The 23,738-nt window shown below is 30.9% G+C and overlaps 1 protein-coding gene across 1 annotated transcript; it reads left to right on the top strand.

Annotated features, from left to right (window-relative positions):
- Positions 1 to 22,734: 22,734 nt before the first annotated feature.
- On the top strand, positions 22,735 to 23,487 carry LOC128668411 (uncharacterized). The gene has a single exon (XM_053741336.1). The coding sequence runs from the start codon at positions 22,735 to 22,737 to the stop codon at positions 23,485 to 23,487; it is 753 nt and encodes a 250-aa protein (XP_053597311.1).
- The last annotated feature ends 251 nt before the right edge of the window (positions 23,488 to 23,738 follow it).

Below are 23,738 nucleotides of genomic sequence, written 5' to 3'. Positions count from 1 at the left end.
TGGTGGGCTTCAAAAACTTAAATAAATTCTCTTGAATGATTTCTCTTGAAAAATTTTTTTTTTTAAATTATTCCATTTTTTGAAAATTTGAGCACTGTTTGAAACGGAAATGTGGACGAAGCTGAATTTTTTTTTTATCTGTTACGGATTATGAGCTTTTCAGAACGAAAAACGTGATCCTTAAATTTTTCAAAAATGCGATCGAATGAAACAAAAAAACGGCTGGTTGGATTAATTTGGCTCTTTGTAGGATTTTTGTGGGCATACTGAACTGTAAAATGCACACTCAGCATTATTGATTTCCACAATATTTTCAATCCAGCGCTTGGTTTTCCTAAAAACCAGCAAAAGCCCTTTTTTTTGTTGCATTTTCAAATTCATGTGGCGAAAGAAAAAATTTTTTTTTTTTTCGAAAAAACAATGGCTACTCATTCAAGAGAATTTATTTAAGTTTTTGAAGCCCACCATTAATATTCTGTGCGATCATTGCTTGCTTAGATATCGATAATCAAAAAGAAAAGGATCCTTTTCCATTTGAAGACCGATAACTCGGCGACAAGTGGTCGTATCAAGGTCTATAAAAAATGAAATTAAAGCTATATAATGAAGGTATCTGATCCTTAGAGTGGTTAAGCGAAAAAAATTTTTCCACGCCCGTAGACAAAAAAAAAAAAACAAAGTAAAAAAAATTTGAAAATTTTTTTGTAGCTAGTTTTTCTAAGATTGCTCAAAAACTGCTGACGATAAAAATCTTTAAAGTTATAATCCAGAAAGTAGACACTTGGAGCTACAGTTTCCTTTTTTTTCTTCCTTGTACGACCATTTCTCTCGAAGTTACGGCCCGTTGAACATCACCCAAAAATTTGGAATTTTTTATTAATCCTTTAATTTCTTCTAGTAGTATATGTATATATATATATATATATATATATATATATATATATATATATATATATATGCATAACTACACATACACACACACACACACAAAAATAAGTAAAATGATATGAGGCTGGAGAGGGTTGTATGAGGCACGAAATTTCGCCCTCATGTCGTCCTCACTATGGTATTCTTTCCGATAACTACTGCATAAAAAGTCGAATGAGGAGAAAAATTTGTACGTAATTTCACCTTCTTTTGACCCCGCACAACCTCACCAAGGCTGGTTATTTGAGGTCGAAATGAGGGTCAAAATTTCGACTCAGGACTGCGATACTATTTGAAAATGTAATAAATGCTCGTTCGAACAACAATTATACCTGATAGCTTTTTTCCGTGTATGAATACTTTGACCAATTACTTTATGGGTTATTAAAAAAAAAAAAAATCATTCTTTTAGAATCATTCATTCTATTACAATGATACTACTTGTTTATAAAAATAAACTTCAAGTCCAGATAAATTATTTTAAAACGAACGATATACCCACAGAATATTTAGTTTAATAAGAAATGAATAGTAATAAATATACTTACACCACAAAATTATTATATTCCTTAATTTATGTAGGTTTGTAATGAAGAAAGCACAGTTTTTTTTTTTTTTTTAATTTTTTATTTATCATTGTCCGAAGAATGTCATGAAAAATAACCTTTATTTCTGCACTGCAGTGTAGGTAAAGATGCATTGATTTATAAATATATATAGTTGAACTACAAATAATACGAACGAAATAGATGTCATCATTTGTATATACATATATACTCTCGCGCAAACATTACATCATGGTATTGTGACAACATTTGTCTTTCATATACGTAAACACTTCAGGTGGCATATACTATACCATTTCAGAAAATTTACAATCCAACTATCGTCATTTTTGTGGCTTCTATTGTAAAAACATAGAGGCAGCACTGTAAATTAAGAGGAAGAATAAAAGAATAAGTATTGTAATTAAATCCTATTTTTTATTCTTTTACTATTTACGACAGTAAGATTGTAATATTTCTGATTGAATTTTATACGAGAAACTCTTAATGAAATTACGATAGTAAATAGTGAAAAATCTTTTAGAAACTGTAAATTTTCGTATTATCTAATTTAAAGTTACAGATAATAAAAGTATATTCCAGAATTACGGTAGTAATATTGAGATTTTTCGTCGAATTTTTTTTCTGTGTAATTTCGATCCGCTAGAAGTGTCAGCAGCCACAAGAAACAGATGATGCAGAGAACTTGTTAGACAACAAGAAATCTGTGAATTACAGTCACTTATTAGATAGTAGATAAGACAAAGATATTATTTTTAATCATTTTTAGTAATTTTATTTGGTTAATAAAAACTGTCACAAGAAAAATGAAATGAGTAAACTAAACTGACAAGCAAACAAATGACAATAATAAGGCTGCAAATTAACACTAAATATAATTAATACCGTGCAGAAAAAATTGTGTTTCTTTCTAAAGGAGAAAACACAATTGTTTCTGTTCACTGTATGCAGGTATTTATTAATTACGAATTCACTAGCACTTATTTGCAGCATCGGCTTGAAATTATCTTGTTTCGACTGATTGTAGAGACACTAAAACTTTAAGTTCCTATGCTGATATCATGAAAAACTTTTTTACAAATATATGTATTTCAAACATTCCAAAGTCACTTTTGTGAAAAAAATTGATCATTATTTAAAATTTTTTTTGTTAGACTTTTTCAAAAGTCAAGTGTCAGTCGAAAAATATTAATAAATTTTTAGGATAAAAAATATTAAGATGCTTGTAATGCGAATGCGTTAGGCTGTGGAAATTTTTTATTTTTTATTATCAAACATAATTTTGAAATTTTTAGTCAGCAAATGATATTTATAGATTTACAATATATTTTTAAATTTCCTTAGACAAAGCTTATGTTACGTCAAAATAACACCCATGTAGGAACTTACAAGCTCTGACAACGGGGCTAAGCACGGACCAGGACTGGGTAATCCAGCTCTGGCTCCCCAGTGTCGGCCCTAGCTAAGGCCCAGGACTGGGCAACCTAGCTCTGGCTTCCCAATGTCGGCCCTAGCTTAGGTCCAGTCGTGGGCAACCTAGCGCTGGCTTTCCATCCTTGGCCCGAGATTAAACCAGAACTAGTAAGCCCAGCTCTGGCTTCCTAGTGTCGGCCCTAGCTAAGGCCCAGTCGTGGGCAACCTAGCGCTGGCTTTCCGCTGTTGGCCACAAACGAGACCCAGTCATGGGTAACCCTGCTCTAGCTCTTCAATATTGGCCCAAGCTTGAACCAGAACTAGTTCACCGAGCTCTGGGTTTCCACGGTAGACCCTAGCTAGGACCCAGCTATGAATAACTTCTACCCATACAGGAAGCCCCCGAGTTGAACGACGGGGCCATGCCTGGGACATTATTGGGAAGCCCGTCTTAGCAAACCTATACTGTCCCATGCCTGGGCCATAACTGGTTAATTAGTATTGGCCATTCCAATGATTACCCAGGCTTGGGCCAAGACTGAATACCCTAGCTTTGGCCAACCCTAGAGTCACCCTAACATGGGCCAAGATTGAATAACCTAGCCTCGGCCGTTGGATGGTTACCCTAACATCGGCCAACACTAGATAACCTAGCCTTGGCCAAGCCGAGAGTCACCCTAACTTGGGAATTATGGTGGTAGAGTAAGATAATTAAGCTGGGTTCTTGATAAATAATCAATTAAATTTAATAAATTTTATTTTAAAAAATTATGTAATTATAATATAAATAATATGAAATTATTTTTTTCTTTCTTAATCGAAAATATAAATAAAATTGCTCTTTATATTTCATAAAACCGAGTGGTTGTAGTGGAATGAACAAGTAGAACATATAAAAGTTTCAATTGAACGTTAGTAGGTTCGTCCAGTAGCCAGCGTTCAAACCCAGCAATTAGAAGGACGGCAGTTCGCGCCCAGAGCCCAGCAGAATTTTCACCGAGTTTTTTTCACGTTATTTACTTCACTTAAATAGTGTAAACGTTAATGATCACAAACTCTAGTACTTTAATAATAATAAATTTTTTTTTTTAATTGAATTTATGTGTTTTTTCGATGCATGGGCCAAGTCTGGCAACCAAGCATGGGCCAGGTCTGGCAAGCAAGCATGGGTCAGGGCTGGCAACCAGGCTTGGCACCCAGTTATCATTCCAGACTTCTACCAAGGCTGGAACAAGGCTGGCTTACAAGCTTGGTCCAGAGTTCAACATAGTTGAACCAAGCCTGGGCCCGTCGTACTTTCCTATCTGGGCACATATTAAGAGAAGCGCTCCTGTTTAGCCTTCGCCTAGCGAAATAACTGGGACGGAGCTATAAGGATGACTGTTTATTTAAAATTAAAAGAAAATAAAAATAAAAATATTTTGTTGTCTAAGAGATAAATTAAAATAATAAAAATTAAGTAAAATAAAATTCAATTAATTAAATAAAATAATAAAAGCAAAATTAAAACAACTTTCAAATTTATTTAAATCAAACAATTATTTAAAAATTATTACAAAACAAAATTTAGTTTAAATTAGACAATTAAATGCAATTTACAATTTTATACTTTTATAAAATGGTTTAACTCTCGATTTCACTTGTTATTTAATTTATTTAAAATTAATCAATTTTTATTTAAATATTTATTCAATTAAATTGTTACCTTTATTTATTTGATAATTATTATTGTTATCAATAATTATTTATTTGATTTTTTTTTTATTTGTTATTCTTCCTTCTTAACTCTTGATAATTGATGAAATTTTATCAATATCGAGTTTTATTTATTGAATGAATTATATTTAAATAATTCAACTTGAACTTGATAATTGATGGAATATTTATCAAATTTATTTTTTTATTAAAATAAATTATTACTTTTAATAATTCAATAATTAATTAAAAATATTCTGAATTATATTTTTATAATTCGGTTTATAAATATTTAAATCATATTACAATGATTTAATAAAATTAAGGACCTTGCCTTTAAATAATTAAAATTTCGTCAATGACGAATGAGCTCACTTAGGAAACTGAAAACTTTTTCGATTTCCAGAAGAGCTGTTACCAGGTAGTAACATCCCCTCCAATAATTATTTAATTATACCAATTATTTTATTGGCTATAATTAAATCAATATTTTTTATAATAATTATTTATGTATATATATTTTTTTCATGACTTCCAATGCAGTTAGCAACAACGCATAAAGCATTGGAGTCGAATTCATAAATCAATATTTATTGATTCTTATTTTTTTTTTTTATTGTAATAAATTCATTTTATTATTTAAACATTTTATATTTTATTTCGTTTTAATTATTAATAACGTTGTTTATTTATAATTTTTCTATCAATATTTTATCATTTTTGAATTTTATTTCATTCTTTACAATAATATTCTTTTCATATTTCATAATTCATTTCATTTTTAATTATTTATTATCATTATTTATTCATTCATGTAATTTCATTAATTCATTTCATTATTTCTTTTATAATAATATTTCATCTTAACAACAATCAGAGCTCAATTCTACAAGTATTTTAATGGAATTGATAAATTTAATCGTTAATAATTATACTAATAAACTATTAAACTGTGATAGTTATTAGCATTTTCATATAATTAATTAGTAAAATTTTTTTATTAATCATATTAAACTATTTTTGAGGACATTAATACAATAACTCTATGAAATTAAATAATGACAAGTTGTACATTAAATTATACAAATCGTCACACTCTTCATTATCAACAACTTTATTGGAACACTAAAAATTTCTTACAGAGATGCGATATTTTTAAAAAAATATTATTAATTATAATAATAACAATCGGTAAAATGAGTGCAAGAATTAGATTATGTTTAGTCAATATATATTATGCCGCTATCAGAAAGTGTAAAAGAGTAATTATGTTTAAATTGATGTTTACAATTTAAGTCATTAGTGATAGCGATCTTAAATATACATCCAAAGATCAACTGTAAAAAATCTATTCATCATTTTTTTTATGTTGTTCAACTATAGGGAAGGGGGAAGCAGAGAGGCCCGCCGAAGCCAATTAATAGGCAATTATTCGTTTTTGGAGCTTTTAAACATAACATCACTTTACTTCTATCCTATTTCGAACAAATTTATGGATATTTTGCCGAAATTGTGTAAAAAAAAATTTTTTTTGTAGGGCACAGAGGCCCTTCTCCAAAAAATGATGAAAGTTTTTTATTTTGTTATTGTTTTCATCATTAAGAATGTATTTCTTTCTCTTGTCAACTATTTTTAGTTTTATATTATTCAAAAAAAAATTTGTAAGGTGTAATATATCATTCCTCTTTAATGAGCTTGAATACTAAATGTTATTAAATAAAAAAAAACAATTCTATATTTGTCATTTGTCATTATTTTGAACCCAGAAAAACGTTTTTTTCTAGTTTTTAGATTACAGATTAGTTTGCATTATTTAAAACATTTTATCAATCAAAAAATAAAATATTATTCTCGAATATTTTTATAATTTAATGATAAAAATATGAAAGAATCATTTTTTAAGAAGTTTCGATTGGTCCATTATGCCCGAGGTGTTATTGGTAGGGGTAAAAATGCGGAACTATATACGTAAAAACACTCAGATATCATTCTTAAAATAGTCAGAATAGCTTTCTAAGACCTCAAAACATGATATCTGAGAAAAAATCTCGATTTTCGAAAATTGGGGTGAGAATAATAACTTCTCGAATTTTTTGAAAATCATCGACTTTCCTAGCGGGAAGTTAAAAATTTTATTGAATCAAAATTTTAGGGGGGTCGTTTTTCCACACTTTTCTCTATACTGTAAAAAAAGTGAGTGAGTGTTTGGTGTGTGCGTGTGTGCATTTGTACGCTTGTGTGTGTGCGCTCGTAAGCATGAGTGTGAGTATTTGTGTGCGTCAAGATATTTTGTGCGTTTTATAAGTTTCCCAAAGTTGATCGTCTGAGCAGATCCAGTTTGCCTCGCTTCTACACCAGTTTAACAACAGTACTTTATTAATGCAAAAAATTTATTATTTAACCCTTTCTGAGCTCGGAGTATCGGTGAGTTTAGGTGTGAATTATGTGGGGTAGAGCCAATGCGAATCCGTCATAAGTCTGTATGAGTGAAAGTTTAGATGTGGTAGTGTAGAGGAACGTCCTTTTTTACTATTTTTCCGGCTTCCTCTCTAGAAAAGAGACTATACCTCTCTCCTTTTAAGAATAAGATGTAAGATTCAAATTAAGAGTAGGGATTCAAGGTCGACCGGGAAAGGGTTAATATCTCCGACGCTGAAATCGTGCAATCACGAATTCAATACCGAAAATAAGAATTGCCAAAAACTGAATGAATGCAAAAAATACATAGAAATATTCAAGATCTATCGCGTCTACTTCATCATACTTTAAAATTTTTTTGATTCGATCAACTTTTTTTTTTTTTTTCAGTGGATTGTTAATCATAACTCTATTCAATCTCTGCGCGAAACCATATTCGATCGAATGTAATAATGTTTTATGGATTCGGTTTTTTAGAGGCCAATCACTGCGGGTCAAATAAACAACGTTTGTTTTAAACAGTACAGATTTCGAAATATACAGATTCTTTTTAGATATCGCACCTCTAATTATCAAATTGTCAGGATAAATACACGCAACAGTATTGTCTTGGGTAGCTAATTTTAGACACTTAAAAGGAAGTACGTCTGTACCTGGATGTAGAAAGCTCATTTCCTCAACCGTTGTCCATAATTCTTCATTTATTATCTCCCGGTGTAAACTTAGATCATAATGTAAATGGTATTTATGGTCGTATAGATCTTTTAAAGTTTCTACGTTATAGGATGGTGGTCGTGATAAGATCGCGGATAGTTGCCCTTGGAGGGCTGGGCCAAATGTAAAAACGAATAAGAATGCGGTAAAAAAAAGAATTTTCATCGCGAATCGATCGAGAGGTGAATCCATCCCCATACTCAATAACAACTTAAGGACGTCTAGCAACGCCAAGCGAATCTGATAGCCATTGGTCAGTATTATCATTATCGTAATAATCAATAGAATAATAATAACTGCGATACCTGAATAAAGATCAAAAATACCAACAGTTTCACGAACAAGCGATATAAAAGTTCTTTTTTGTGTTACTATGATAAAATTGGTCTCGGAAATTACCGGAATCACGTCGTAGTACTTATTTTCAACATCAATGATATTATATTGGGTCTGACTGATATCGTATTTACCATCAATTAATGATCGAATAACTGGATCGAAATCTTCTCCATCTTGAAATATATGTTTGATCACGCTTATGTTCAAGCGAGTAAATACACTCTGCTCTAGGAAATCATGATTTTTGGTGAATGCTGCAAGTTTAATTGTATAATGATCCAAAAACTTGGTCTTATCATAGTTTAGATTGTCACAGATTTTAATATCTAAAAAAAAAAGGAAAAGAAAATGTTGAAGTAAAGTTTAACTTTACTATAGTAAAAAATTGAATGCATTCTATTTACCATTAATGAAGGGCTGTTTGTAAACAGTAAACCGTGGATTTTGTTTGCTAGTTAACTCAACTTCAATCCACGGATCTGGTGCTCGTTTCGTGAATGGGTTAAAAGTGTACAATGATGTTCCATTGCCAACCTCATGACATATTACAAACGAGGATAATAAATCAAAGTCCCATAGCATCCAGAGTAGAATAAATGCCGGTTGATAACATTTTTTTAACTTCAACACTAAGAAGAATGTTGAAGCAATGTTCCAGGAAGGCGACCACATTAATTTGTTAAGGAGTTGCCTCAACTCTTCAATTGTTCGTACAAACAACACATACGTTGGATAAGAAGGCAAATACAATCGAACATCTTTCGCCTCAAAATTATTATCGATAATCATGATAGGTCTTTTTAGTAATTCGGGTGCAGTTAGACGAAATGCATCAAATTCATTTTTACTCATAGCAATCGGATTGGTAACATTAGTAAAACACAAATTGAGTAGTTGGCTCTGTCAAAAGTAAATAAAATAGTAAATTAAAACAAGCAGTACAGAGATCTTATATGCACGGAGAAAAAAATTTAGCAACTTTTACTCAAAAATATGAGTTAAAATTACTAAATTCATTAAAACGGTATGCCTCCTCCTCGGCCAATTTAACCTCGAGGACAGGTATCCGTTCGGTTAATACTTACTACGCTGTTTTCTAAGCAGCGTTACGGGGCTGGGTCACGCAATTTATTTATGCTTCCACTAGGCTACCATGTTGGCCTCACCAGGATAGTCATGGACAATGGGTATTGAGCAGATAAATAGATACGGACTTACCTTTTGACTTTAGCTGAAGTACTCGTTTGACACGTGCTACGCAGCGTTGAATGTACTAGTTATTATCGTTAAACTAATGGACAGGTACTTTTAAACGACAATGATAACACGAAGTAAAGTTTAAAATTGCTTAGCACTTTATTCAATAAATAGGCAAAGCTTTTACGTTTTATAAATAATCGAACAAAAGAAATACTTTTTTCAACCGATCAGCGTTGCGAATCAACCAAGAGTGACTTCCCTCCAAAAAGAAGTCCCCTGGTTCCTTTTGTGTAGTTGACCAACCTCACGTCGCCTAGAGAATTGCTAGGGCTTAGGCGTATCCACGCGGCTGCAACAGTGGGAGCGATACCACACTCAGTCGCTCAATCAACGATTGAATACAAAGTACTGAGTTTTCCCCCTCAGAGATGGCGCCACATAAGCTGAACTGGCCTCACCTGTATAAGTGAGCCAGCCGCGTACGTCCCTGCAAGGTGGACTGCAGGGCACTGGACCAACGTCTGTTCCAGTGGGTCGGCTTACGATCTCCTGAGGTGGAGCATTGCGCCTCCAGGGAAGTATTTCGCAGGTGTCGCCCACCACCAGGTGATGAGGTTCTGCGAAGAGAGACCGTGCGACTAAAGTCGTACGTATCTCAGTGCCTCTCGGTTGTCGCGACGTCGATTAGTTAAATGAAAGTATATTTAAAAATATGACTAGCAACCGAGACTAGGATTTTGCCTCGTCACATCATATTATAATTTTAAAACGCTATTGTTATTTTTACTATCTTAAGAATTTAATTTTCATGTACATTTAGTATTTTTTATTATTTAAATATAGAAATAAATATAAGGTGTATAAGTAAACTTGGCTATATATTTATTAAATTTTACTATCCCGTTTAATTAATTTTGGTACATTAGAATGAAAATAAATGAAATATTATAATGGAATATTTATTTTTAACAAATCACTTATTTTAAGCGAGATTCGAATTCTGATTTCCCTCATGCGAGTCTTTTTCTGGGTTTGACAGTCCGATGCCTCCTTTGGACAAAAGTTTCAAAACTTTTAATACATATTTGTATATGCTTTCCCCACCAAATTTCGATTTTATCGATCCGATTTGGAAAAATTACAAGCCATTTAGTAATTTTTGTATACTGTGGAGTATTTAATGCAAATTTCCGATTAATTTTTATATATCTTCAGAGTAAAAATCTTCGAATCATATAATAAAATGTATTCCCGGGTCGAAAAATTTGATCTGACTTTGGTATAACTAGACTGTATTTGGATTACTTGGTCTGTTACTGAACTTCTATTAAAATTTCAATCTTTTTTTAATCTACTCGGAACAAATAATTTGATCTGATTTTAGTCTAATTGGACTATTTGATCTGTTTTTGATCTTTGACAAAATTTTAAGCTGTTTTCGACCTATTACTTTAAAATACAATTGAGTTACGGGCAGACAAAACTAGATTAATTTTTGAACTTTTAAAAATTTTCATTCTGAAAATTCTCAAGGACAAAAGTAGATTAAATCATGGACATAAAATTTTTATTTATGGGCAATATTTATAAAAAAAGTATTAAGTTACAGAATTGATTATGTTTTGCTTACTATTTGTTTAGTAACTTTTGTTTAAAAATGTCGGCAGTTAATGAAAGTTTGACAGCTTAATTTTTAGTTATCTTGACTGAATATTTATAGCATCGAATAAAAGTGATAAAATAACTCTTAAATTGTCAAAAAAAATTTTCTTAATCACTGGATAAAATCGACAATATTTTGGCATTCAAAAACATCAAAATTCTTGTGACATCTTATTACGGAAGCGCATTAGCGTTTCAAATAGTAAGAAAATTAAAATAAATTTATAATCTAGATTATTATTATTATTATTATTATTATTATTATTATTATTATTATTATTGTTATTATTATTATTATTATTATTATTATTTATATTTTTAAAAAGTTCTGTTTTAGATCTACAAGCGATTAAATACAGACTAAAAATTATAATAAATTAAGTATGTTTTTGTTTTTAAAAACAATTGAACACAAACCAATAATTATAATAGAAAAGTCTGTTTTTAGTCTAAACCCGATTTAAAACAGACTAAATATCATATAAAAATAAGTCTGATTCTGGCCTGGATAAGGAAGAGTACGGGCAAAAACAGATTAAATTCCTATATAAAATAAATACGATTTATAAACTTGAATTAAAGAAAAATATTTGAATTTATCATTTATTTAAAACAGTTCTAATTTTTTGACCCGGGTTACTTAAAGTTTCGTAATAATTTATTACTTTCTTTATAAAATTTTCTCTACGATTAATGAAGAATACGAATGAATTAGTAATAAAAGTAACATAGCAACTTTTTAAATAAGCATCTAGTAATAATTACTGTTTTGTCATTTTTACTGTACACGGAGAAAAAAGTACAGTAAAAATTACAATACTATAGTAAAATTTCCTAACAGATATGAAAAAATACATTCTGTATTGTAATTACTAAACGCTTAGTAAAATTTACTAGTTAGTAATAATTACATAATAAGATATTCAAAATTACTATGCGTAATGTATTTTTCGCTAAGGCGATTATATGTTTTTACTATCTGTATAGTAAATTCTACTATGTATAGATAAAATTAGAAGTTAGTGGGGATAGCATATGCAAATATGTATTACAAGTTCTGAAACATTTGTCCAAAGAAGACATCGGGCCGTCAGACACAGGAAAGGATTCGCCCGCGGGAGATCAGGGTTCGAATCTCAGTTGAGACAAGTGATTTTTTAATAAACGAAAATCGACTCCAACACCAATACAGATGACAGAAATAATAATAATAATTAAAATGATAGCAATAATACTAAAAAGTTAAAAGCTAATAAAAATTTTATTTTATTTATTTCCATATTAATGTAGTAAAATTTACTAAATATAACTAAAAATGAATATGCAATATAAGAGATTTTCCATAACCCGTATATGAGAAATTACTAAACGACTTGTAAGATATGCTTATATGTTTATTAATTTTTCATATAAATCATAAGCGTTTCGAAATTACTATCCAAATTTAGTAATTATCTTTATATTTTTTAGTAAAATTTACTATATTTCTTTCTCCATGTAGAAGTAATTCTTATTACTTACCATGTGTTTGAAAACGATAAGTTGATTTTGTATGTCAGATATGTTTTCATATTCGATGTTATTACATGAAACACTCACAAAAAATAAACATGAAATTATCACTTTCATCCACACGACTGACGTTGTAAATAATAATGTATATTATAAAGACTTTCTAGTTATCAACTACCTAACTGCAAGTGTCTGACCTGATCGAACTATTGTTTTAACTTGATATTGCCATTTTCGAGAGAAAAAAAGGTTGAATTCTGTACGACAAGCAATTATTTATTTCAATCGTACAATATGATCTGACTTAATTCAACATCAATAGTAATATTGTACGGTCCCTTCAAAATTGTACGTTTCTTCCCAAAGTAAAGACGCATGCGCGTACTGTTTCCACACAGGTTAAAAGTACAATATACGCATGCGTTACTGTCATCATAAAGAGAATCTTTACTTGGATTAGTTGTGAAACATAACCATTGGCTAATAATTATTTGAATGGTGGTAAATAAATGTGTTTTTCCTCCAATCCTGGAGTGTATTTCAACATTTTGTTCCCACCATTACCGCTTTAATTGTATTGATTTATGAAGACAGTTTTGCAAGCAATACATTTATTGTATAGCAAAATAAAATATTAATTTAAAATATGATGCAAATCAAACGTTTTTTAAATGTAAATCAACGACTACAGTCCATCCTTAATTTAATCAATCTGTCGGGTTAATAGTTTTTATTGCTGCCACGGAGAGAAATGTCAAGTCAACACGCCTATGTAGCACAGTAATAGTTATATTATTCTATATAGTTCGTGTATAAGAGCGGTAGGACACAAACTATAGAGTAATGTAAATATTACTGTGCTGTATAGATATGTATTCACTTGACATTTTTCACCATGCGAAAAATTCTAGGTCAATTAGTAAAATAATATTTTATAGTAAATAAATGTACATAAAATATACGATCAATAGTGTTACATATTTATGCTTTTAGTTCGAGCCATATCTAGATCTTCTTGTGTATAAGCGTGATCGTGAAACTCTGAAATGACGTCAATCGATTTCGGTTCGTAGATAAAATGTATATTGTATATTCAAAATCAATAATTTTAACGATACATCAAAAAATTCTTGCTATTATCATGGCAGAGTTTCCGGACTATAGGAAAAATTTCAAATTTTCATACTCGGAGAAAAAATGTATAGTAAACATTACAATAGTTTAGTAAAATTTACTAACAGATACGAAAAAATATATACTGTATTGTATTTATTACTAAACGTTTAGTAAAATTTATTAGTTAGTAATAATTACATAATAACATATTCAAAATTACCATGCGTATTGTATTTTTTGCTAAGACGATAATATTTTTTACTGTTTGTATAGTAAATTTTACTATAAGTACTGTTAATAAATACAAATTTGAGAAAGTAAATTTTCTAATACAATATAGGATTTGTTACTATGCAAAATATTAAAAATTACTATACGCAATGTATTTTTTGCTAACACAATTATATTTTTTTCACTATCTGTATAGTAAAGTTTACTATGTATAGATAAAATTGAAAGTTGGTAGAGATATCATATACAAATATGTATTACGAGTTCTACAACTTTTGTTCAAAGAAGACATCGGGCCGTCAGACTTAGGAAAAGACTCGCGCGCGGGAGATCAGGGTTTGAATCTCGGTTGAAACAAGTGATTTTTTAAAAAACAAAAATCGACACCAACACCATTATAAATGACATAAATAACAATAATAATTAAAATAATTGCAATAATAATAAAAAGTTAACAGCTTATAAAAAAATTTTTTTCTTCTATTCAATAATATAGTAAAATTTATTAAATATAACTAAAAATGAATATGCAATATAGGAGATTTTCCATAATCAGTATATGAGAAATTACTAAATGACTTGTCAAATATGCTTATCTGTTGATTAATTTTTCATATAAATCATAAACGTTTAAAGATTACTTTCCAAATTTTGTAATTATTCTCATATTTTTTAGTAAAATTTACTATATTTTTTTCTCCATATATCATTAGAGATTTCGGAATCTAGTAAAGGAGATTTACATCAGAAACTTCGAATTCATGATCTCGAAATAATTTAATTTTTCCTAGTAGATTTACAAAAATTTATAAAGATTAATGTATTCATGAAGATCGAGCAAAATGAAACAATGAGCCGCCATTAATTAAAATGAAAAAAAATGTATTTTTCTCTCAAGTGCTTAGATGCGATTTGGTGATAAGGATAAGGCAAGTTAATCAGTTTTCGAAGTACACGGAAAAAAATTTTAGTTGCTACAAAAGCAGCTGTAGTCGAAGTTACTACAAGCTGGCGTAATGAAATGCCAACTCCAACTGGAATAACCTCAACCACACTTGTAGTAAAATTAGTACTGTTTATGTAGTATCCTTTATCACATAATGTTATAATGATAAATTTACAACCGAATTTACAAAAGAAACGTTATTTATATAGAGCACAATTTCTATAGGAATAATATTTATCATATTTTAAATATATATATGATACAGCAATAATTAATCATAAGTTCATCATCTCAAAAGCTTCTTCAAAGTATTAAAGAAATTCTCACCAAAGGCTAGCTTGATATTCCAATTCTACGAGGCGCGCAATCATTTTTTTTTCCATATAAATATAGCATGTGAACAAATGTATTTTTCGTTTTCTTCAGTTAAAACTACAAAAAACACTTTTTTTTCCTATTCTGGTGTACATATTCTTACAGGAAATTTAATTCTCTACAAATAAGCTCTAATACTTTTTATCTTAATCCTAACGGGTAAAAAGTTTTTGGGCTTGGAATACCCGCAACTAAGTAAATTTTAAGGAGAATAGTTACTTTCGAAAATTGAATTAATGAAATTCACTTTGAGTTAGTGAATATTCACTAGGAACCAGCTATAAGTATATACCACTGGTTGAATTAGTGATATACTTATTGCTGTAGAAATAGTGAATATTTACTGATTCGCAGTGAATTTCACTAATTCATTTTTAATGGGTATATTAAAGCAACGGTTTGCAGTAATTGACGTTACTTATGGATAATTTATTGAATTTTTATGGAATTGAAATAATTTTTAGCTTGCTGGAGCAATTTTTTAGTGACCGCAAGATTTATTTATAAATTTATTAAACTATTTATAGTATAATAAACACTTTTTTTGAAATTATAAACGGTGCATTATGTATAGTTTTTTAGAGTAAGCTAGTATTTATACGTATCTATATCTAATTTCATTTTGTGCACATAGAAAAAATATAAATTACATAATCAAATCTATCGTAATGGAAAGTAAGTTCTAAAGTCATATCTGATCAAATTTTCTTTCGTTTCATAGGAATACATCCAGTCTATCAACTAATCATTAGGTCAACAATTTTTTAAGAATATTTCTGTAAATTTCTGTCGATACGTTATGGATCCGTTTTACTAAAATCCAAGTCAATGTTCAATAATTGTTTCTAACCCACGGTAATGAGTTATTAATGGGACACAGGTATTGTAATGAGTCTCGATTTTTAAGAGCGTTGGCCATTGAAATTGAATGGATTAATAATTTCAGAAGTAAGAAATGAACGGAACTTGAATCCAATCGGTTAAAAAAAAGTAGTAGGAGTTACTGAGGTTCATTAGCCCTTAAAATCTCCATCACAGTTTGTATATTTAAGAATTCGTCTTGTGAAAAAATCATTAGCTTACCTATATTGTACTCAGTGAATAATAACTATTAAAATAAATATAAGTGCAAGTGTTGAAATGACGCAAAGACATGAAAAGTATACATACGCCCACAAGTTTTCTCTTAAAAACTTCAGTTCCAATTTGTACGTCTATGAATTTATAGATGACGATAAAAAGGACTTCCTGTTTTCATCAGCACCCGAAATCAATGATACTTGGTGCTTCAGAATAAAGATCTATTATCTTGATAATGTTACCAGGTTAGAACTGGAACTCGCTTGTATGATCTCAGGACATTCGGATATTTCGACTACGGTAACGATTTAGGTAGAAAATCGCAACAATGGGCGTCTTTTTATTGAAAAATATAACTTGCATTTTCGTGACCTAACGAAAAGACATAAATCGTTCCGTTACCTTCGTTCATTGTTACCCAGACACGAACCTCATATGAAATTGGAATTACCCGATGATACGTTAACAATTTGGTTGGAAGTAACTGTTTACATCGGTCAAGTTCCACGAATACTCAATTCCAGTTAGGTCTAATTTAACATATTTTTGGGTTTAATGAATGACAACATGTTTGCCATGAAATTTTTTAAAATGTAAATCAATTTTTAAAAAAATGTCACAGCGTATCATTTAAATTTAAATAAACATTTTTTTTTTTTTTTACTTGACAATTATTTTTTTTTAACTACAGTCAATTTAATATAGTAGAAACCTAAAACATGCAAACCTTCTCAATAAGACAATTTATAGGTAAATTGAAAAAAATATAGATAGCCCGAACTGGGAATTGAACCCAGACCACTATTATATATATATATATATATATGTATATATATATATATATATATATATATATATATATATCAGACTGTTTAAAATTCGGGAACTATTTTTATTTTTTTGATGAACATTGAAAAATCGAAAGGGTGTCTTGAAATAGGGTGAAAGTTAAAATTTGAGCTCTTAATATTGTTATTTAGAGGTGGCTATTGATTATTTTTGATTTTGTATTTAGTAACATGGTAAAAAATATTAGGTGTACAAAAAAGTTCTACCCGTTTTTTGTCAAAAAAAAATATATTTAAAAATTTTAAATAAAATACAAATTTTAATCAAAATAACCACCATCAGCATCTACTACCCTTTGCCAACGCTCAGGCAACTGATGGATCCCACGGCGATAAAAGGCTTGATCTTTTGTCGAAATGAAATCATCTATTGTTTTTTGCATTTCGTTTTCATTTTGTAAGTATTTGTCAGCCAAGTAATTTTGCAATGAACGGAATAGGTGAAAATCACACGGTGCAAGGTCTGGTGAATACGCCGGGTGCGGTAAAACTTCCCACTGTAAATCATTTATAGTGTGGTGGACGATTGAACTTCTATGAGGCCTGGCGTTATCATGCTGCAGTATCACTGGTCGAGGTTTTTGTCCCGCAAATCGTCTTTTACTGTTGATTTCATCTGCTAATTTTTTTAATTGACAACTGTAGCGTTCTCCAGTAACGGTTTCTCCTGGTTTGAGTAACTCATAATATAGCACGCCCCACTCATCCCACCAAATACAAAGCAATATTTTTTTCCCAACAACATTACGTTTTGGTGTTGATGTCGTTGGTTGTCCTGGGTCTACCCAATGTTTTCGACGTTTAGGATTCTCATAGTAAACCCACTTTTCGTCCCCTGTTACAAGTTTCCACAAAAAACTTTTTTTTTTATGTCGTGAAAGCAACGACAGGCAGGTGTCAACTCGTCTCTCTCGTTGTTCTGGAGTTAATTCATGAGGTACCCATTTTCCTTTTTTTACGTTGTTAGAGAACCAATTTCAGCTACTGCTCGACTTGATATGACTCTGTGGTAAGATCGCGTAAACTTTGTTATTATTATTTAGTATCGTGGAGTAAAATAATACTAATTATAAAAAATACTTTTAGATACTTGGCGACAGGAGATTGTATGACATCTATATCATATCATTATCTCGTTGGTGTGACATCAACCGCAAATATCATTGCTGAAACTTGTCAAGTTATATGGGATTGTCTTCAGCCGAAGGTGTTACCTTACCCTTTAACAACCCGTGACTGATTAAAAATTTCAGGTGATTTTGATAAAAATTGGCAATTTCCTCATTGCATCGGAGCTATTGATGGGAAACACATACAAATACAGGTATATTCAATTATAAACATCGATGTCAATTTTAACAATAAACTGTTTTCATAATTATTATCATCATAATTTCACTGTCCTGACAATGCTGGCTCACTATATTCTAATTACAAAAAAACACACAGTATTGTAATGCTGGGAATATGCAACGCAAATTATTCATTTTTATTCGTTGATATTGGTGCATATAGCCGACGTAGTGATGGTGGCATTTTTCGTGACTCTCCAATGGGTCGAAAATTTGAAAAACATGAAATGAATATACCGGACGCAGAGTTGCTTACAATTGATGGTATGCCTTTACCATATGTGCTTGTTGGTGATGAGGCTTTTCAACTAACTGATTATCTACTTCGACCGTACCCTAGTAGAGGTGGTCTTAATAAAAATAAAACTATCTTCAATTATCATCTCAGTCGTGCTCGACGAACAATTGAAAATTCCTTCGGTTTACTCGTAAGTTTGTGGAGAATCTTGAAGAAGCCCATAGAAGCTACAGTGGACAATACAACTCATATAGGGAAAGCAATTATTTGTCTTCACAATTGGCTTCGCAAACGAGATAAAGATAATAATTTCATACAAGAAAATATGGTAGATCGCCATGGAGAAAATGGTTTTGTTCCGGGACTCTGGAGTGATGAAGTTGGAAATCATTCAGCACTCCAAAATGGAAGAATTCATGGGAATAATTTTAGTTCTCGAGCCGCAGTAACTATTCGTAATGAATTTTGTGACTATTTTAATGCAGAAGAAGCTGTTCCTTGGCAGTATGATTGAACATTGAAATAACTTTCCTTAATATCATTTATTCCAAGAAAGAAGAAATAAATACAATGTAAATAAAAAAAAAAACATAGCATAAGCAATTACACTTTTTCCAAATTATTCTGTTAATAATTAATCAATTGTACATTATTTCCAAGTAATTGTAAATATTGCAAAAATCTAGCTATGTATTCAAAACTTGAAATTTTAATTGTAAAAATTATTTTTGAATATAATTTACTTTTTCATTGCAAGACATACATGCGAGTTTTTCATTTAGGTATGTAATTACTACATAATTTAAATGTGTATGTTTTTATATTCTTGCACTGTGAATTTGAAATTGTAACAGGGTAATTTTAATAAACATGAATAATTAAATTAATTTGAATTTGAATTTCGTTCCGGCCAATAACCGGCCAACGACCTCGTAAATTACGAGTAGTGATGCGACTAGTCACCGGGTGTCGCATGGATCACTAAGGCCCGTCCGTTCGTCATTTCCTTAGTCTAAGATAGTGGGAATAGGTTTCCGGAGTGTTGAACGGGAGTGAAACGCAGTTCTGCCAGAACGTGCGATATTTTTACCCCTTCCCGAGCGCCGTGCGCGCGGTGCACACATGCAATTTTGTCCATCGGTGTGTCGGGAAACCGAATGAAGCCGAGAGAATCCGAGCGCTGTAGACAAGTGGAGGAGAAATATTGTCCCCACCATGCGTCGTTTCATACCCGCTCGGAGTTGGGTGTTCAAATCCGCACTCGAATTTGATTTTATTTTTTTTATTATTTCTTAACGTAATAAATTTTTAAATATTTATTTGTTCAAATTTTTTAATTAACTGATAATTCAAAATTTTTTGAACAAATTCAAATTGCTGTAAAATGGATAAATAAATGTTAAAACATAATCCTCTCATTATATTTTTATTTAATAATAAATATTAGATTATTGATTGTAATTTTAATTAATAATTATTATTAAAAGTTATTTATTATTAATATTAGTTATTAGTGTTAATTGTTACTCAAAGTTTCAAATACGATTTTTATATAAGCTGTTGCACCGATTAGGTATACCAGAGTTGTGGCCGTCCGATAATGTTTTTGTTTCAAGAGCTTCGAGTCGTGGGTTCACAACCGCGACTGAGACGAATTTTTAACTTCCCGCTAAGAAAATCGACGATTTTCAAAAATTTCGGGAAGTTATTGTTTTCACCCTGATTTTCGAAAATCGAGTTTTCATCAGATGTCGACGTTTTGAGGTCCTAGGAAGCTATTCTGACTATTTCCAGAATGATGTCCGAGTGTGTGTGTGTGTGTGTGTGTGTGTGTGTGTAAACTCTTCGTAACTTTTGAACTAATGGATCAATTTGGATGGTTGAAATGGCAATCGAAAGAGCTTGTTGGCCATCAACTTTTCTGAAAATTTCAGATTATTTAATCAGATAGACTCGAAAATATTTGCGAATTACGAAAAAAAAAAAATTTTTTTTTTTAGTTTTTTATTGATTTCTCAAAAACGACTAATACGATCGACTTCAAAATCTAATCAGCTCTAGTACTCAATAAAACGCGTCGATTGCAACGTCAACTATCAAAATCGATTGATTAGTTCAAAAGATATCGGCGTTGAAAAGTAAAAAAAATAACATTTTATGTTATTTTTTCTGGATAAATCATAATATAACGTACTGAAATGTGCCTAATATCATACCAACTCATCTTTTTTATGGTTTCTTTTGATCATATAATGTCATCGAACTTGGTTTTTAGTTTAAATCATATTATCAACAAAAAAAATCGATAAAACGTAGTTTTTAATATTTTTATCGGATATTTCATATTTTATTGTTTCTTACATGAGTCAAAACTTATTTAAATCTTGATGTTGATCCCCGACATTGATTTCTGCCTCAATACACTTATTTTACTGAACATAATCAGGAACTAAATTTTAAAAACCGCTTCATTGATGATTTTCGATTCTTAAATTTTCAAACTTCAGCATAACAGGTAACTTGTTAGAGCTTGGAAAGATCGTAAAAAAACAATTGCATGTGATAGCATTTTCGAGCTCGAAGAGCTCGAAAATATATCTCCACTAATGTTTTCGAGCTCTTTGAGGTCGAAAACAGCGAGAAGTTTTGGGGCTGGCCCGCAGGGTCAACCGACGCCCAGATTTTTTTTTTTAAACTAATTAATAATTAATTATTTTCTAATTATCTTAAATGAATTCTTACAAAAAAAAGCTTATTAATATTATTTAAATCAATAACAAAACGCAATTCTTAGATTTATTTATCGCTTCTTATCATTTTTATGATACTACACCTATTTCTAATGATTATTTTATTATTATTAATAATGTTATATTATTTAAAGTAATTATATATTATTTATAATAATTATTAGACTTAATTCTTACTTGAAGTCTAAAATACGATTTTTATATTACCTCACGTCTTGTACTTTTAATATGGCCGAATGGACGCGTGCAATCCTTTTAGCCTCAAGTTCGCAGAATCACGTGTTTGATTCCGCGGCTGGATCAGTTTTTTTTAAATTTACAAATATATTGTTTATTTTGTTATATGTATTTTTATTCGTATTATTGATATTTTAATGTTTTCCTAATATGAAATTAAAATCTCTGCATATATTAAAAAGCGCGCGATAATTATCCTCGACACTGATGTTGATCAACAATTGACGTTTGTTTGCGCGCCAAAGGTCCGTGCAGTCTTAAAACCGTTGCTTTGCGGAATTTGACGATAATATACGTCATTTATTTATGATGTTCTCATTGGTCCGCTCTATGTGTATTTCTAAGCTGTTAGTGTGTGTAATGTATCTGTGAGTTAAATCATAGGCTTTTAATGTTGCGATGGTCAGTTCTTAGTGAGCATTTAACACGTTAGTGACTGGTAGATCCAGTGAATTTCAGCAATGACCTCAGGTATTTAAATATGTATTTAATTATTTTTCTGATCTATTGAATGATTTTATTAAATATTATTAGTTTAATTTATTATTTATATCATTTTTTTTTTTACGTTCGGTCGTACTTTTGGCCTCGCGTTCGCCAAGTCGCGTGTTCAATTCCACGGCAGTGTCATATATTTTTTTTTTCTTCTTTATTCGATTTTTTTTTATCAGCGTAACATTGGTTTTATCTAGTCATTTTTAAAACACGGATTTACCAGAGCCTTCTGCCAAAAAATCCAAAGGAAACTCGAGAAAAAAAAAATTTCAACACCAATGGCTAGAAGAAAATCCAGAGAAAATCCATAAGCGATGCCAATTCATCTTCACCTGAACTGGATTTTAATGATCGTGTTAAAGCAGCTGAAATTCGATTTGCGACTTTTATAGGTGAAAAAAATCTACCCTTGTCAATCGCTGGCGACTTGCTGCAATTATTCCAGTTCATTGGTCAAGAACCTGCTGTTTTACAGAGCATGAGTGCGAGTAGAACTAAAGTTACTGCAATTATCAACAACGTCGTCAGCGTTAAACAAACACAAGAAGTCGTAGAAGTTCTCCAAAAATCTAAGTTTTCGGCTTATGCTGACGAGACTACTGAACACCAACGACAAATGGATGACGTTAATGACTCGCTATGTTGATCCAGATTCTTTGATGATAAGGACTGAGTTAATACAATTAATTCACGTTAATGCCACTGACTGTTGCGCTACGAAACTTCTTGAGGAATATACAAATGGTTTGGAACAAAATAAAATTCCCCTGGATAATTTAATTGGACTTACTTGTGATAATGCACCAGTCATGGTTGGTATAAATCATTCATTCCAGAAGCATTTGACCAAACGTCTTCCACATCTTTTGACCATACCATATATATGTCATTCTTTAGCGCTAATCGCTAGAGACGCTTGCAAAGCTGCGATTCCAGCTGAAATCGATGAAATTATCTCAGGAATTCCGAACTTCGTTAATGGTAGTCCTAAACGTTTAGCTGAATTTGCTGTTTTTCAGGAGGGTTTTAATCAAAAATCTAAACTTTTGCGAATTGCTCCGACAAAGTGGTTGTCTCGTCAAATCGCAATTTCTAGGATTTTGGATAATTGGGGCGCGATGCTTTCTTATCTGACCGAAAAATCTTTTATGAATAATGTTGCAGGTGCAACAAAATTGCTTAGTATTATGAATAATCCCGTGACAAAAGCATATCTGCTTTTTTTAAAATTTGCACTTGACTCTTTGGAAAAGATGAATGCACAGTTTCAATCTAGTGAAACATTAGTCCATAAATTACAACCTTCTTCAAAGAAATCGTTCGATGAAGTACTTCAAAGGTTCATGAAACCAGATTTATTTGTAACGGGGTAAAATTAAACTTATTCAAATAATTTGAATTTAAATTGTTCTGGAATTCCCCGCGGTTGGTTAGTTATCGAAAATCGATTAACCCCGTAATCTAGTTTGTCGACTGGTCCCCGGAAAACGCCAATTTTGGAGACTCAACCTCCCTCCTTACTTAGGAATTAATAAGAGTGGGAAATTTTACGAAAATAGCCGAAGGGTCTCGGACTTAGATTATTAGTGAGTGCACGAGGTGAATTTAGACAGAGTCGGAGGGA

Source organism: Microplitis demolitor, chromosome 8 (assembly GCF_026212275.2).
Source record: "Microplitis demolitor isolate Queensland-Clemson2020A chromosome 8, iyMicDemo2.1a, whole genome shotgun sequence".
NCBI classification, from domain to species: Eukaryota; Metazoa; Arthropoda; class Insecta; order Hymenoptera; family Braconidae; genus Microplitis; species Microplitis demolitor.
The sequence above is the reverse complement of the archived record's forward strand: the minus strand, read 5'-3'. Positions and strand labels throughout refer to the sequence as shown.